This window comes from Procambarus clarkii, chromosome 34, assembly GCF_040958095.1.
Source record: "Procambarus clarkii isolate CNS0578487 chromosome 34, FALCON_Pclarkii_2.0, whole genome shotgun sequence".
NCBI lineage: Eukaryota > Metazoa > Arthropoda > Malacostraca > Decapoda > Cambaridae > Procambarus > Procambarus clarkii.
In genome coordinates this window covers 39081798-39095645 of record NC_091183.1, presented here as the reverse complement: position 1 = coordinate 39095645, position 13848 = coordinate 39081798, and the positions used below count along the sequence as shown (strand labels likewise).

The 13848-nt window shown below is 47.3% G+C and overlaps 2 protein-coding genes across 2 annotated transcripts in view; one reads left to right on the top strand and one right to left on the bottom strand.

Annotated features, from left to right (window-relative positions):
• The window catches only part of trio (trio Rho guanine nucleotide exchange factor), a 766603-nt gene that overhangs the window by 706731 nt on the left and 46024 nt on the right, over positions 1-13848 (bottom strand). The gene's annotated exons all lie outside the window — the stretch shown is intronic.
• LOC123762089 (discoidin domain-containing receptor 2) overlaps positions 1-13848 on the top strand; it is a 273769-nt gene that overhangs the window by 224448 nt on the left and 35473 nt on the right. The window contains exon 6 of the mRNA XM_069335891.1: positions 11146-11296. Within this exon, the coding sequence (XP_069191992.1) occupies positions 11146-11296 (151 nt within the window). The remainder of the gene's footprint in view (positions 1-11145; positions 11297-13848) is intronic.

Here is a 13848-nt window from a genome sequence, read left to right as displayed (position 1 = left end):
TGTGCTCCCTTGTTGTATATGTTGTGTTGAGAAGTGTTGTGTGGTGTTGTGATGTGTTATACTATGTTGTGGTGTCATGTGTTGTGTTGAGGTGTGTTCTGGCGTGGTGTGGGGGTGCTGTGTTGTATGGTGGGGTGCCGTGGGGTGAGGTGCTGTGGGGTGGGGTGCTGTGTTGTATGGTGGGGTGCCGTGGGGTGAGGTGCTGTAGGGTGGGGTGCTGTGGGGTAGGGTGGGGGTGCTGTGGGGTGAGGTGGGGTGCTGTGGGGTGAGGTGGGGTGCTGTGGGGTGAGGTGGGGTGCTGTGGGGTAGGGTGGGGGTGCTGTGGGGTGGGGTGGGGGTGCTGTGGGGTGGGGTGGGGGTGCTGTGGGGTGGGGTCGCGGCGGCAGAATAACCCATAAAAAGTATTGACACACATGTATTTGTCCGAGATTTTTCTAAATGTATTACTTTTGACTACCAAAAAGTTCATTTATTTGTATTCCACTCGGTTAAAAAAAAAACATATTTTAAGATTATCATGAAATGTAATTATCTTATATTGTTCCCCATAGTCGGGGACAAGTCCTTCCTTCGAGGGTAGGTCACGTCTTGACCTTCCCCAGGATGTGACTTGTCTCGTAGTACCGAGACGGTTCCGGGATGGAACCCGGATCCTTTCGGATCCGGGTTCCGATTGCGTCTGCCTTGCACAGCCCGTCCTCCAAACAAAGATCCAAAAGTGATTCCATGCACCCGCCAAACCCCCTGTATATGAATGAAAAACGGTTTACACACGACTCACAACTGATGACGTTCGAACACTTCCGAAGCAAGTGCTTCCTGACGATTTTTTTTTTCGAACCACAACCCTGTAAATGCTTCACCCACGTACTACAAATACTCGCCAACAGAATCTAAACACCTAACCTAACCAATGCCTATATATACACAATATGTTAATATTATAATATTAATATATGAGAAAAATTTTGTTTTGAATGAACGGCATATATATAACAAATTTATGAATGCGTCTTTGGGGTCGATCGCTGAATGGAATGGACTTGGTCTGAAGACGAGTTGGCCTTACAAGATCTTCACCTAGCAAGACTGAAGCTGCAGGCAGCATTCTCTTTCACCCTCAATTCAATCTATATTAGTCTGGTTTCTACTCCTAAGTTTAACATTTTTGTCCATCTGGAAGCCCCCGTTATGACTCGCATTGCATCGTTTTGAATAACCTCAACTTTTGTCCACTGGCCGGGAAAAAAGAGTAAGGAATATTCAACAAGAGAACGAACAGCATGCATGTAAAACATTCTCCACATTCAAGATAACCTCAAGATAACCGCAAGATAACCTCAAGATAACCGCAAGATAACCACTCCTGGATGGTGCCGTGTGAGTGGTCTCATTATATACACTTGTGTGTATGGGTTTGTGTACATATGTGCTATATATGTATAGCTATAGCTTGTGTGTGTATATATGTGCTATATTTCCGGGTCAGGTTATCGCCATGATCGTCGTTTAACGCCTCTTAATCTCAATGTCCTTCTTGGTGTGTGGTGACCAAAACTTTATTCGAATGATCTGGCAATAAAACATATCGCCTCAGTGTACAGCCTACCTGCACCATTTGCCAGAGTGTGTGTGTGTACTCCCCTAGTTGTGCTTGCGGGGGTTGAGCTCTGGCTCTTTGGTCCAGCCTCTCAACTGTCAATCAACTGGTGTACAGGTTCCTGAGCCTACTGGGCTCTATCATTTGTACACTTGAAACTGTGTGTGTGAGTGTGTGTGTGTGTACTCACCTATTTGTGCTTGCGGGGGTTGAGCTTTGGCTCTTTGGTCCCGCCTCTTAACTGTCAATCAACTGGTGTACAGATTCCTGAGCCTACTGGGCTCTATCATTTGTACACTTGAAACTGTGTGTGTGTACTCACCTATTTGTGCTTGCGGGGGTTGAGCTTTGGCTCTTTGGTCCCGCCTCTTAACTGTCAATCAACTGGTGTACAGATTCCTGAGCCTACTGGGCTCTATCATATATAGGATAGGCTAGATAGGCTAGATAGGCGATAGGCTAGATAGATAGGCTCTATCAGCCTACTGGGCTGTGTGTGTGTGTGTGTGTGTGTGTGTGTGTGTGTGTGTGTGTGTGTGTGTGTGTGTGTGTGTGTGTGTGTGTGTGTGTGTGTGTGTGTGCGTGTGTGTGTAGGGAATCAAACACGAGTCTCCTTTACACATGTCAATCATTCCACACTCACAGCCGTGACTGGCTGTGAGTGTGTGATGTGTGACTGCCGTAAAGGAAGGACCAGCTTCGATTCCCGCCTAGAGATGAGTATTTGCATTTGTTTCTTCTCCAGGAAATTCGAACCTGTGAATAAATAAATGTGTGTGTGTGTGTGTGTGTGTGTGTGTGTGTGTGTGTGTGTGTGTGTGTGTGTGTGTGTGTGTGTGTGTGTGTGTGTGTGTGTGTGTGTACTCACCTAATTGTACTCACCTAATTGTGCTTGCGGGGGTTGAGCTCTGGCTCTTTGGTCCCGCCTCTCAACCGTCAATCAACTGGTGTACAGATTCCTGAGCCTATTGGGCTCTATCATATCTACATTTGAAACTGTGTATGGAGTCAGCCTCCACCACATCACTTCCTAATGCATTCCATTTACTAACTACTCTGACACTGAAAAAGTTCTTTCTAACGTCTCTGTGGCTCATTTGGGTACTCAGCTTCCACCTGTGTCCCCTTGTTCGCGTCCCACCAGTGTTGAATAGTTCATCCTTGTTTACCCGGTCGATTCCCCTGAGGATTTTGTAGGTTGTGATCATGTCCCCCCTTACTCTTCTGTCTTCCAGTGTCGTGAGGTGCATTTCCCGCAGCCTTTCCTCATAACTCATGCCTCTTAGTTCTGGGACTAGTCTAGTAGCATACCTTTGGACTTTTTCCAGCTTCGTCTTGTGCTTGACAAGGTACGGGCTCCATGCTGGGGCCGCATACTCCAGGATTGGTCTTACATATGTGGTGTACAAGATTCTGAATGATTCCTTACACAGGTTCCTGAACGCCGTTCTGATGTTAGCCAGCCTCGCATATGCCGCAGACGTTATTCTCTTTATGTGGGCTTCAGGAGACAGGTTTGGTGTGATATCAACTCCTAGATCTTTCTCTCTGTTTGTTTCATTAAGTACTTCATCTCCTATTCTGTATCCTGTGCCTGGCCTCCTGTTTCCACTGCCTAGTTTCATTACTTTGCATTTACTCGGGTTGAACTTCAACAGCCATTTGTTGGACCATTCACTCAGTCTATCCAGGTCATCTTGTAGCCTCCTACTATCATCCTCTGTTTCAATCCTCCTCATAATTTTTGCATCGTCGGCAAACATTGAGAGGAACGAATCTATACCCTCTGGGAGATCATTTACATATACCAGAAACAGTATAGGTCCAAGGACTGACCCCTGCGGGACTCCACTTGTGACGTCTCGCCAATCTGAGGCCTCACCCCTCACACAGACTCGTTGTCTCCTGTTGCTTAGGTATTCCTCTATCCACCGGAGTACCTTCCCTCTCACTCCAGCCTGCATCTCCAACTTTCGCACTAGCCTCTTGTGTGGTACTGTATCAAAGGCTTTCTGACAATCCAAAAATATGCAGTCTGCCCACCCTTCTCTTTCTTGCCTTATTTTTGTTGCCTGGTCGTAGAATTCAAGTAACCCTGTGAGGCAGGACCTGCCATCCCTGAACCCATGTTGATGCTGTGTTACAAAGTTCCTTCGCTCCAGATGCTCCACTAGTTTTTTTCGCACAATCTTCTCCATCAGCTTGCATGGTATGCAGGTTAGGGACACTGGCCTGTAGTTCAGTGCCTCCTGTCTATCCCCTTTCTTGTATATCGGGACTACGTTAGCTGCTTTCCAAATATCTGGCAGTTCCCCTGTTGCCAGTGATTTGTTATACACTATGGAGAGTGGTAGGCTCAGTTCTCTTGCTCCTTCCTTTAGAACCCAAGGGGAGATTCCATCTGGGCCTATAGCCTTCGTCACGTCCAACTCTAGTAAACACTTCCTTACTTCCCCACTGGTAATCTCAAACTCTTCCAGTGGTTCCTGGTTAGCTATTCCCTCACTTAGCTCTGGAATTTGTGTGTGTGTGTGTGTGTGTGTGTGTGTGTGTGTGTGTGTGTGCGTGTGTGTGTGTGTGTGTGTGTGTGTGTGTGTGTGTGTGTGTGTGTGTGTGTGTGTGTGTGTGTGTGTGTGCGTGTGTGTGTGTGCGTGTGTGTGTGTGTGTGTGTGTGTGTGTGTGTGTGTGTGCGTGCGTGTGTGTGCGTGTGTGTATGTGTGTGTGTGTATGTGTGTGTGTGTGTGTGTGTGTGTGTGTGTGTGTGTGTGTGTGTGTGTGTGTGTGTGTGTGTGTGTGTGTGTGTGTGTGTGTGTGTGCGCGCACACACACACACACACATTCAGCAGAGGGGGGCCTCGCGGCTGAATTGACAGCGCTCTGGGGTCGAAGTCCTAAGGGTCCGGGTTCGATCCTCGGCAGAGGCAGAAACAAATGAGCAGAGTTTCTTTCACCCTGGTGCTCCTGTTCACCTAGCAATAAATAGATACCTGGAGTTAGACAGCTAGCTGCTACGGGCTGCTTCCTGGGGATGTGAGTGTGTGCGTGTGATAGAGATAAATATGTGTAGTAGACATAATAGAGGACAAATAAATTGGTTAGAAAGGTTTCAAACCTTTCTGGAGATAGTAAAAATAGTAAATACACAGTATATTCATACATAGACGTATACAGTATTCATACATAGACTTATACAGTATTCATACATAGACTTATACAGTATTCATACATAGACTTATACAGTATTCATACATAGACGTATACAGTATTCATACACAGACGTATACAGTATTCATACACAGACGTATACAGTATTCATACATAGACGTATACAGCAGCTATAAGTCTGCCACGATGCGTCACTTCGCCTTTGTCTGTGGCTTCATATTCTCACTCATGGCTCCCAGCTCCTACGGGCCCCTCGCCCCTTACCCTCACTCTTACAGAAGAAACAATAAGTGGCGGCGTATAATAACAGTTAAGGGGGAATCATATAATCATGGAGAGCCGGGAGGGGAAAGAGGGCGACGCCTGAGGGATTGTTGTAGATGAGAGGGAGCAGGAGGTAGGAACGGAGGGCAGGGAGGTAGGAACGGAAGGCAGGGAGGTAGGAACGGAGGGCAGGGAGGTAGGAACGGAGGGCAGGGAGGTAGGAACGGAGGGCAGGGAGGTAGGAACGGAGGGCAGCGAGGTAGAGGTGTAGGGCGTCGAGGCAGGGATGAAAGGCAGGGAGACAGGGCGCTGGAGGCAGAGAGAGGGGATGGGGGAGCAAGGGGCAATGTACAGGTAGAAGCAAAGAGCACGGAGCCAAATAACGAGGCAGAGAAACAGGGAGGCGGAGAGAAATTGGCCCCTGGCGACGGAGGACAGACTGCGGAGGTTAAATTTGATGCGAGAGTGGAGCGGTGTTCCCCCTCAGCCTGTCAATGCCGTGGTTTAATAAGACCCGATGACACCTGGTTTATGGTCGCCTGGGTGAGGCGGGTGGGCGGGGAGGGTGTGGGGGGAGTTAGGGAGGTAGAGAGAGAGAGAGAGGGAGGGGAGAATAGGCAGACAGCCGGAAAGACAACCACTCAAACAATCGACCACTCAAACAATCGACCACTCAAACAATCGATCACTCACACAATCGACCACTCAAACAATCGACCACTCAAACAATCGATCACTCAAACAATCTACCACTCAAACAATCGATCACTCAAACAATCGATCACTCACACAATCGACCACTCACACAATCGACCACTCAAACAATCGATCACTCAAACAATCGATCACTCACACAATCGACCACTCAAACAATCGATCACTCAAACAATCGACCACTCAGTTTGGTTTGCTTCTTCGGACTCTTATAACGTTACTAAATATATTGTCTTCATCTCAGAAGTACCTCCATTATTATATATTTTATAATGTATCTTAATACCGGGATTTTAACTGGTCTCAGGGGTAACAATTCCGGTGACTGGTGGACATACATTCTTCCTGGGGATTTTTCCCCGGCTATACTTTACCCGAATCTTACCTGAGGCCCACTATCTCTCTAGTGGCCTCGACATGGAAAGGAAGCCGGCAGCTTGTCAAAGGTTTCCTCCGTTTTTCCTGATGATTTTATACATTTGGATCTTAAATTGCAGGTATTTTGAAATTTACGGCTTCGGCGGGTAGGTGGTTCCATAGGTTCATAGTCCTAATGGTGACTATGCATTATAGGGCTTGTTGAGCCTGAACCGTTGCTCCGTGTTCGTGTTGTATCTGGCCTGGACTGTAGGGAAGCCGTTCGGCCGAGCGGACAGTACGTTGGACTTGTGATCCTGTGGTCCTGGGTTCGATCCCAGGCGCCGGCGAGAAACAATGGGCAGAGTTTCTTTCACCCTATGCCCCTGTTACCTAGCAGTAAAATAGGTACCTGGGTGTTAGTCAGCTGTCACGGGCTGCTTCCTGGGGGTGGAGGCCTGGTCGAGGACCGGGCCGCGGGGACACTTAAGTCCCGAAATCATCTCAAGATAACCTCAAGATAGGACCGTCCATCATACAACCTACTTATTGTGAGTTATGTGCCGGACTGTCTTCATATTTAAGGCTTCGGTGGGTAAGAGATTCCACAGGTTTATTACACTACGGGTAAATCTGTTTTATGTGCTACATGGTGGTTTATTGAGCTTCAAACTCTTGCCCCCTTCAAGTAAGTTTATTGCTAAGAAAACACATCTGAAAAGGCTAGAGTAGCTTAGGCTACTACTATCGTGAGTTACACTGGGCCTTTCAAGAACTAGTCTGGAGTAACGTCTTGTGAGTTGCTCAATATTTTGATCTTGATGAGATCAGCCTTGTGATGTCTTGCTTGTTAGTCCCGAGGGCTTCACCCTTCGGTGTGGGAGTTCATTAATAACCGGGATGTTTTCCTCGCTCTCTGATTAACATGTTCCAGTACGATGATTTGTAAACCTGAAAGGCAAATACATTTTTCTTTTAAGTCAAAGAAGCGTTTTTAAGACACCTGGGACTTTGCGTGTTTCTTCGAAGCTACTTGTTAAGAACCTTCCTATGACTTGCGGACTTTTACTTCAAAACCCACTTTTTTTTTAAATCTCTTGGAAAGTCACAGTGGTAATAGGAGAAAGCGCTAAGCCAGTTTGACTGGAAAGTATGAGAACAAGGATCTGGGTTAGGACGGAGGGACTGAATGGTGCCCAATCATTTGGACCATCGGGGATCGAACGCCGACCTGCAAGAAGCGAAGACGTCGGTCGGTACCAATTTAAGGCTGTGTCTCATCCGTGAATTTGATGATGTGACGTTATAATTTGATGTCACCGATGCGTCTTACAGAAAGGATTGAATCCTTGTGACAATCCTTGAGTGTGTGTGATTCACAAACATTATTTGAATTTGACTATTTAATTCATAATGGCTGTTTGTTTTGTGTGTTTTAACCACTGTTTTATCCATGTCGGTATTTAACAGTAATTTAGAGTCCACGGATCATTCACAACCTTCATGGCCCCTTCAACTGTTCTTATTCTCGCACTCTTTTATGCTGAAATTCGTTCATTTACTCAGCTTCCTCTACTCGCCTTTCTGTCTTTTTCCTTCCCCTCTCCCGTCCACCTGTCCCTGTGAGAGGACGGGAGAGGCGCCCCGTGGAGACCACCGCCTGGTCAACCTATTACTGCCCACCGTCACCATGACCAGGGAGAGAGGCAGGGAGGGAGAGGACCTTAGGGGTGTTTAAACATTGATGTGGGAGGAGGGGGAGACAGAGCAGGCGTGTGGGAGAAGGTGGGGGGGATGCCCCTCCGGTCGCCCTCTCCATCACCTCTACCTCCCGCACCAGCCGGCTACCTCCCGCAGCAGCCGGCTACCTCCCGCAGCAGCCGGCTACCTCCCACAGCCTCCTAATAACCACCCCTTCCCCCACTCTCTACCTCCAACCTCGCGCAAACTTGATAATTCGCTACCTTGTCTCCCTTCCTGCATCACCTGCCACCCGTTGATCTCTTCTCGGCCCGGCCCCAAATCCTTCACGTCCATCTCTGCTCCTCGCGCCTCCTTGACACATCATTTAGCGATCATTAGCGCCCTACACAGGGCTCGAGCTCCGTCGTCCTGGACAGGGTCAGTGTGCATTTGGCACTACTATCTGTCAGTTCGTAGATTGAGCTCTCAATGCTGTCCTCGGAAGAGCAATTGACACCTGTGCAAGCCTCACACCTTGCTAAAACAGAATGTAGTCCACTGTGAGGACAAGTGTTCTACACACACACACACACACACACACACACACACACACACACACACACACACACACAGAACGGCGTTCAGGAACCTGTGTAAGGAATCATTCAGAATCTTGTACACCACATATGTAAGACCAAAATGCGGCCCCAGCATGGAGCCCGTACCTTGTCAAGCACAAGACGAAGCTGGAAAAAGTCCAAAGGTATGCTACTAGACTAGTCCCAGAACTAAGAGGCATGAGTTATGAGGAGAGGCTGCGGGAAATGCACCTTACGACACTGGAAGACAGAAGAGTAAGGGGGGACATGATCACAACCTACAAAATCCTCAGGGGAATCGACCGGGTAAAAAAGGATGAACTATTCAACACTGGTGGGACGCAAACAAGGGGACACAGGTGGAAGCTGAGTACCCAAATGAGCCACAGAGACGTTAGAAAGAACTTTTTCAGTGTCAGAGTAGTTAGTAAATGGAATGCACTAGGAAGTGATGTGGTGGAGGCTGACTCCATACACAGTTTCAAATGTAGATATGATAGAGCCCAGTAGGCTCAGGAATCTGTACACCAGTTGATTGACAGTTGAGAGGCGGGACCAAAGAGCCAGAGCTCAACCCCCGCAAGCACAATTAGGTGAGTACAATTAGGTGAGTACACACACTCCCTCACCGTGTGTGTCCATCAGGTGTCCTCTCCACTATAGCATCACACACGTCATCTCGCTAAAGATTAAACCCCATCCTGCTGCCTGGCACCTGTGTGTGTGTGTGTGTGTTTGTGTGTGTGTGTGTGTGTGTGTGTGTGTGTGTGTGTGTGTGTGTGTGTGTGTGTGTGTGTGTGTGTGTGTGTGTGTGTGTGTGTCCTGTTCACTGTAAAGTCCCAACACGGCCTTCCAGCCCGCCTGAACCCTCTTAAAACATCAATTTATTCACACACACATTCCAGGCAACGATGGTAGTATACACCAGATCCATGACAGCTGCATACAGAACATTTGTTTTTCAGAGCATTGAATTTCAGAACAAATGTTCCTAATAATTAAGCCCCTCCTTTCCTTTCCAGTTCCCTCCCTAACCCACCCACTCTCTCTCTCTCACTGACACCCCCTTCCCCTTCCTCTCTCTCTTTCCCCTCTTAGTCTACCATTTATTCCTCGGCGATTTATTCCTACACCCTTGCCACCTTTTCCTGCTTGAATGAAATACTGTGTTTAGAGCTGGAGCTGGGAAGATCACGGGGAGCGTTCCGGCCGTCACATTCTTAATGTAGAGCTCAAAATCCGTTCCTTGTGGCCGCCTGGCCGAGGACACCACTTTAGTTTACTCGAGCTTCATACATATAATGCCGTTTATATAGCTTTACAGTGCACGTATAGTATACATCCGTATTTAAAACAGGTATATGAAGTGTCTCCAGGAATGAAACTTTGACTGTTCTCCTTTTTCACACAAACACACACACACACACACGTGAACACATGTTCGTGTGCGCGCAAAAAAACGCGCGTATATGTATGCAAACACATACATTTCACTCTCTTCCCTATACCCCCGTGTGTGACCTGCCTCTTCAATAATGTAAAGACAGCATGTGTCAGTGTGGCGCTGACCACTATGGCGGACCAACAGCTTATAGCGGCCACCAGAATTCACATGAAACCTGAATGTGTCTCAACCCACACCTGCAGCCCAGTCCACCACTGACTGGGATCAGGTGATGGAAGGTTATCTCAAACAGCATCACATTCATAACAAGCCAAATTTCTTTACAAATTTAAGTTATCAAAAATTAATTTAATGCTACACAGTATTCATCTATAGACATCCATATGTGGTGAAACACATGTGAAGAACCTCTCACACACTCACAGCTCCCTGACAAGAGGGAGCCAGCTTAGCTTAGCTGCCAACACCCACACATCGTGTCAGCAAGGCGGACAGCCCGCCTGCTTTCATACCTCTCACTGTATTTCCCACTTCTATACTTCCCTTCACCTATGCCTCTCCTTCCTCTTTACTTCAAAAAAAAAAAAAAATAAAAAAAGGGGAGAGGTAGAGGAGAACAAACGCGGTCCACCACAACATTTTTCTCTCTCTTGTTTATATATACACATAAATAATGTGTCCCCATGCCCCCCATCCCCGCTACACAGAGGAGACACCATAAACACGTTTGGAATATGGTAGTGCGGGAGGACTTAAGAGGGAGTCTTTATAATGTAGTCTCTCTCCCTCCCGGTGTTTCATGGGGGATGGTGTCAGATTACCTACCTTTCCCCTTCCCCATTGTTTTACCTCGGGGAGCTTGAATGATCACTGCGACTACCCGGGGTAGGGTATGCTGGGGGTGGGATTTAGGGAGGGGGTAAGGTCCGACCGCCGTGGCTATATGATTGAGGACCTCACCCTCATACTCACCCTCTTATGTTTACTTTGCTTCCCTACACAAGCGTACATCAACTATACTTTATTTTACAGTGACTAGAAAAGGTGAATACTTTATACGTCTTACATTTCAGCATTAATAACGTACTTTTGTAACTTTACAAATGTTTATTTTATTTAAGCTTTTTGTCTTCATTATTTTTAGCGGATACAAAAAAGTAATGTTGTTGAGTAGTCTACCGTGCACTCCTGACAGGCTGTTGTTTTAGATTTAGCTACTAAGAACGAAGTGTACATGTAGCACGGGCTATAGTGATCCCGTAACAATCCTGACAGGTAACTACAGTAGCAATTATGGACATGCTGGCCGAGCCGGCTATGAGCATTAAGATGATCATGTCTCTCTCTCTCTCCCTCAGACGCTGCTGGTGGGGAACAGCGACACATTCACGGAGGTGAAGAACACGCTCGCCCGACCCGTGCTGGCTGCTAGAGTCCGACTCCAGCCCTTCAGCGCTCACCCCAGGGTCGTCTGCCTCCGCCTCGAACTCTACGGCTGCAACTACACTGGTAGGTTCCTTGTAGACATCTTATAGCTCCTCCAGTACGTCTAGGCCTGGGCTCCTCCGACACAGATAGGCCTAGGCTCCTCTGGTACGTGTAAGACTGGGTTCCTCCGACACGTGTAGGTCTGGGCTCCTACAACACAGATAGGCCTAGGTTCCTCGGCACAGGGAGGTTCTTCAGGCACATAATTGTTTTTTGTGCAGGTTCGGCTTCGGCTCTTGAGTAACATCTCTCAACTGTCAGTCACCTACTGTACAGATTTCCAAGCCCATTGGGCTCTATTATATTTATGTTTCAAACTATTCAAGGAATCTGTCCCCCATGTTTTACTTATTAAAATATTCAATTTCTTCACTACCCTGACATTGAAAATTTTTGCTCATATGTCTGTCTATCGCTGGAGAACTTTGTTTCAACTTGAGTACCCATGTTCGTGTACTACCTATGGCAGATAATGTGTCGTTCTCTGTCTTGCTCTAACAATTGATCTGAGGATTTTGTACGTGGTAATCATGTCTTCCCTAGCCCAGTGGATCACGGTTTAATTCCTCTAGACTTTCCTCGTAACTCATACCTTTCATCTTTGAGTTTTGTTTGACGGTATACTTCCAAACTTTCTCGAACTTTGCTTTGTGTTTGGCAAGTTAAAGATTCCGCGCTGATTAAGAATTTTCAAGTATGGGCTGACATATGATAAGGTTCTGAATGTTTTTTTATTCACATTTCTAAGGCATTTGTTAGGTTAACTAACCTGGTATATTCCGCTGGTGATAATGCGCTGAATGTTGACTTCGAGAGACAGGTTCGGTAACACCGAACCTGTGACCTGAACCATTCAGGTTCGAGCGGCCTGAATGGTTCAGGCCGCTCTCTGGCCTGAATGTTTAAAGGGTTCATCTCTCATTTGGTACTTGTGTCCGGCCTCGTGCTCCCAGCGCACAATTTCATTACTTTGCACTTGCCTGTTAAACTATATTAGCCATTTCTTCTGTCATTCTTAATGTTTGTCCAGATCATCTCGTAGTTACTTATTATTCTTAAATGAATTCACTTCATAAATGTTGCATCATCAGCAAAATGTTTCAGGCCCTCGGTACGTGTTCTTAGACCCTCCCTAACATCACACACATAGAGCTAGGCTCTATGTAAGCTCTATCATAGAGCCTACTGGGCTCTATGATAGAGCCCAGTAGGCTCAGGAACCTGTACATTAGTTGACTGACCGTTGAGAGGCGGGACCAAAGAGCCAGAGCTCAACCACCGCAAGCACAATTAGGTAAGTACACATGTGTAGCACCCGCATGTGTCTCCGCCGACCTTCCCTACGGGCGCTTCTGTTACTTAGATACTCCTTTATCCACTGGAGCACCTTCTCTGTCCCTCACGCTTGCTTCTCCCACTTGTGCACTACAGTCACCTCAGGAGTACTGTATAGAACACTTCCTGACAACCCACAAATATGCAGCCTACCTACCTATATCCTTCTCTGTCTAGTGTGATTAATGTCGCTCGCTCATAGAATTCTATCAGGTATGTGAGGTCGAATTTATCATACCTGGGCCCGTGCTGGCGCGTTATAAACCACCCTCTTACCCTCTCTCTTGAGGTTATCTTGAGATAACCTCAAGATAACCTCAAGATAACCCTCTCTCTCTCTCCAGATATGTTACTAGCCCCAGTACAATGACGTTTATCGTCACCTTTCATAGAAAGCAAGTTGGAAACTCTGGTCTGTAGTTTAGTGCCTGTTATCTGCCTGTTATCTCCCTCCCTTGTTGTGTATTAGAGATATTACTTTGGCTGTCTTCAAACGTTTTGGTAGTTCTCCTTTTTCCGATGATTTATTGCACACCAAAGAAAGCGACAACCATAGACAGAAACACATAGGAATGAGTCCCATGTGCAGGATGATCCGTCATGTGTAGCAACGCACCTCATACACAACAACACCCCCCTCATGTGCAGGTGTGTGTTCCTCATGTGCAGGTGTGTGTTCCTCATGTGCAGGTGTGTGTTCTTCATGTGCAGGTGTGTGTTCCTCATGTGCAGGTGTGTGTTCCTCGTGTGCAGGTGTGTGTTCCTCATGTGCAGGTGTGTGTTCCTCATGTGCAGGTGTGTGTTCCTCATGTGCAGGTGTGTGCTCTTCATGTGCAGGTGTGTGTTCCTCATGTGCAGGTGTGTGTTCCTCATGTGCAGGTGTGTGTTCCTCGTGTGCAGGTGTGTGTTCCTCATGTGCAGGTGTGTGTTCCTCATGTGCAGGTGTGTGTTCCTCGTGTGCAGGTGTGTGTTCCTCATGTGCAGGTGTGTGTTCCTCGTGTGCAGGTGTGTGTTCCTCATGTGCAGGTGTGTGTTCCTCGTGTGCAGGTGTGTGTTCCTCGTGTGCAGGTGTGTTCCTCGTGTGCAGGTGTGTGTTCCTCATGTGCAGGTGTTTGTTCCTCATGTGCAGGTGTGTGTTCCTCATGTGCAGGTGTGTGTTCCTCATGTGCAGGTGTGTTCCTCATGTGCAGGTGTGTGTTCTTCATGTGTAGGTGTGTGTTCCTCATGTGCAGGTGTGT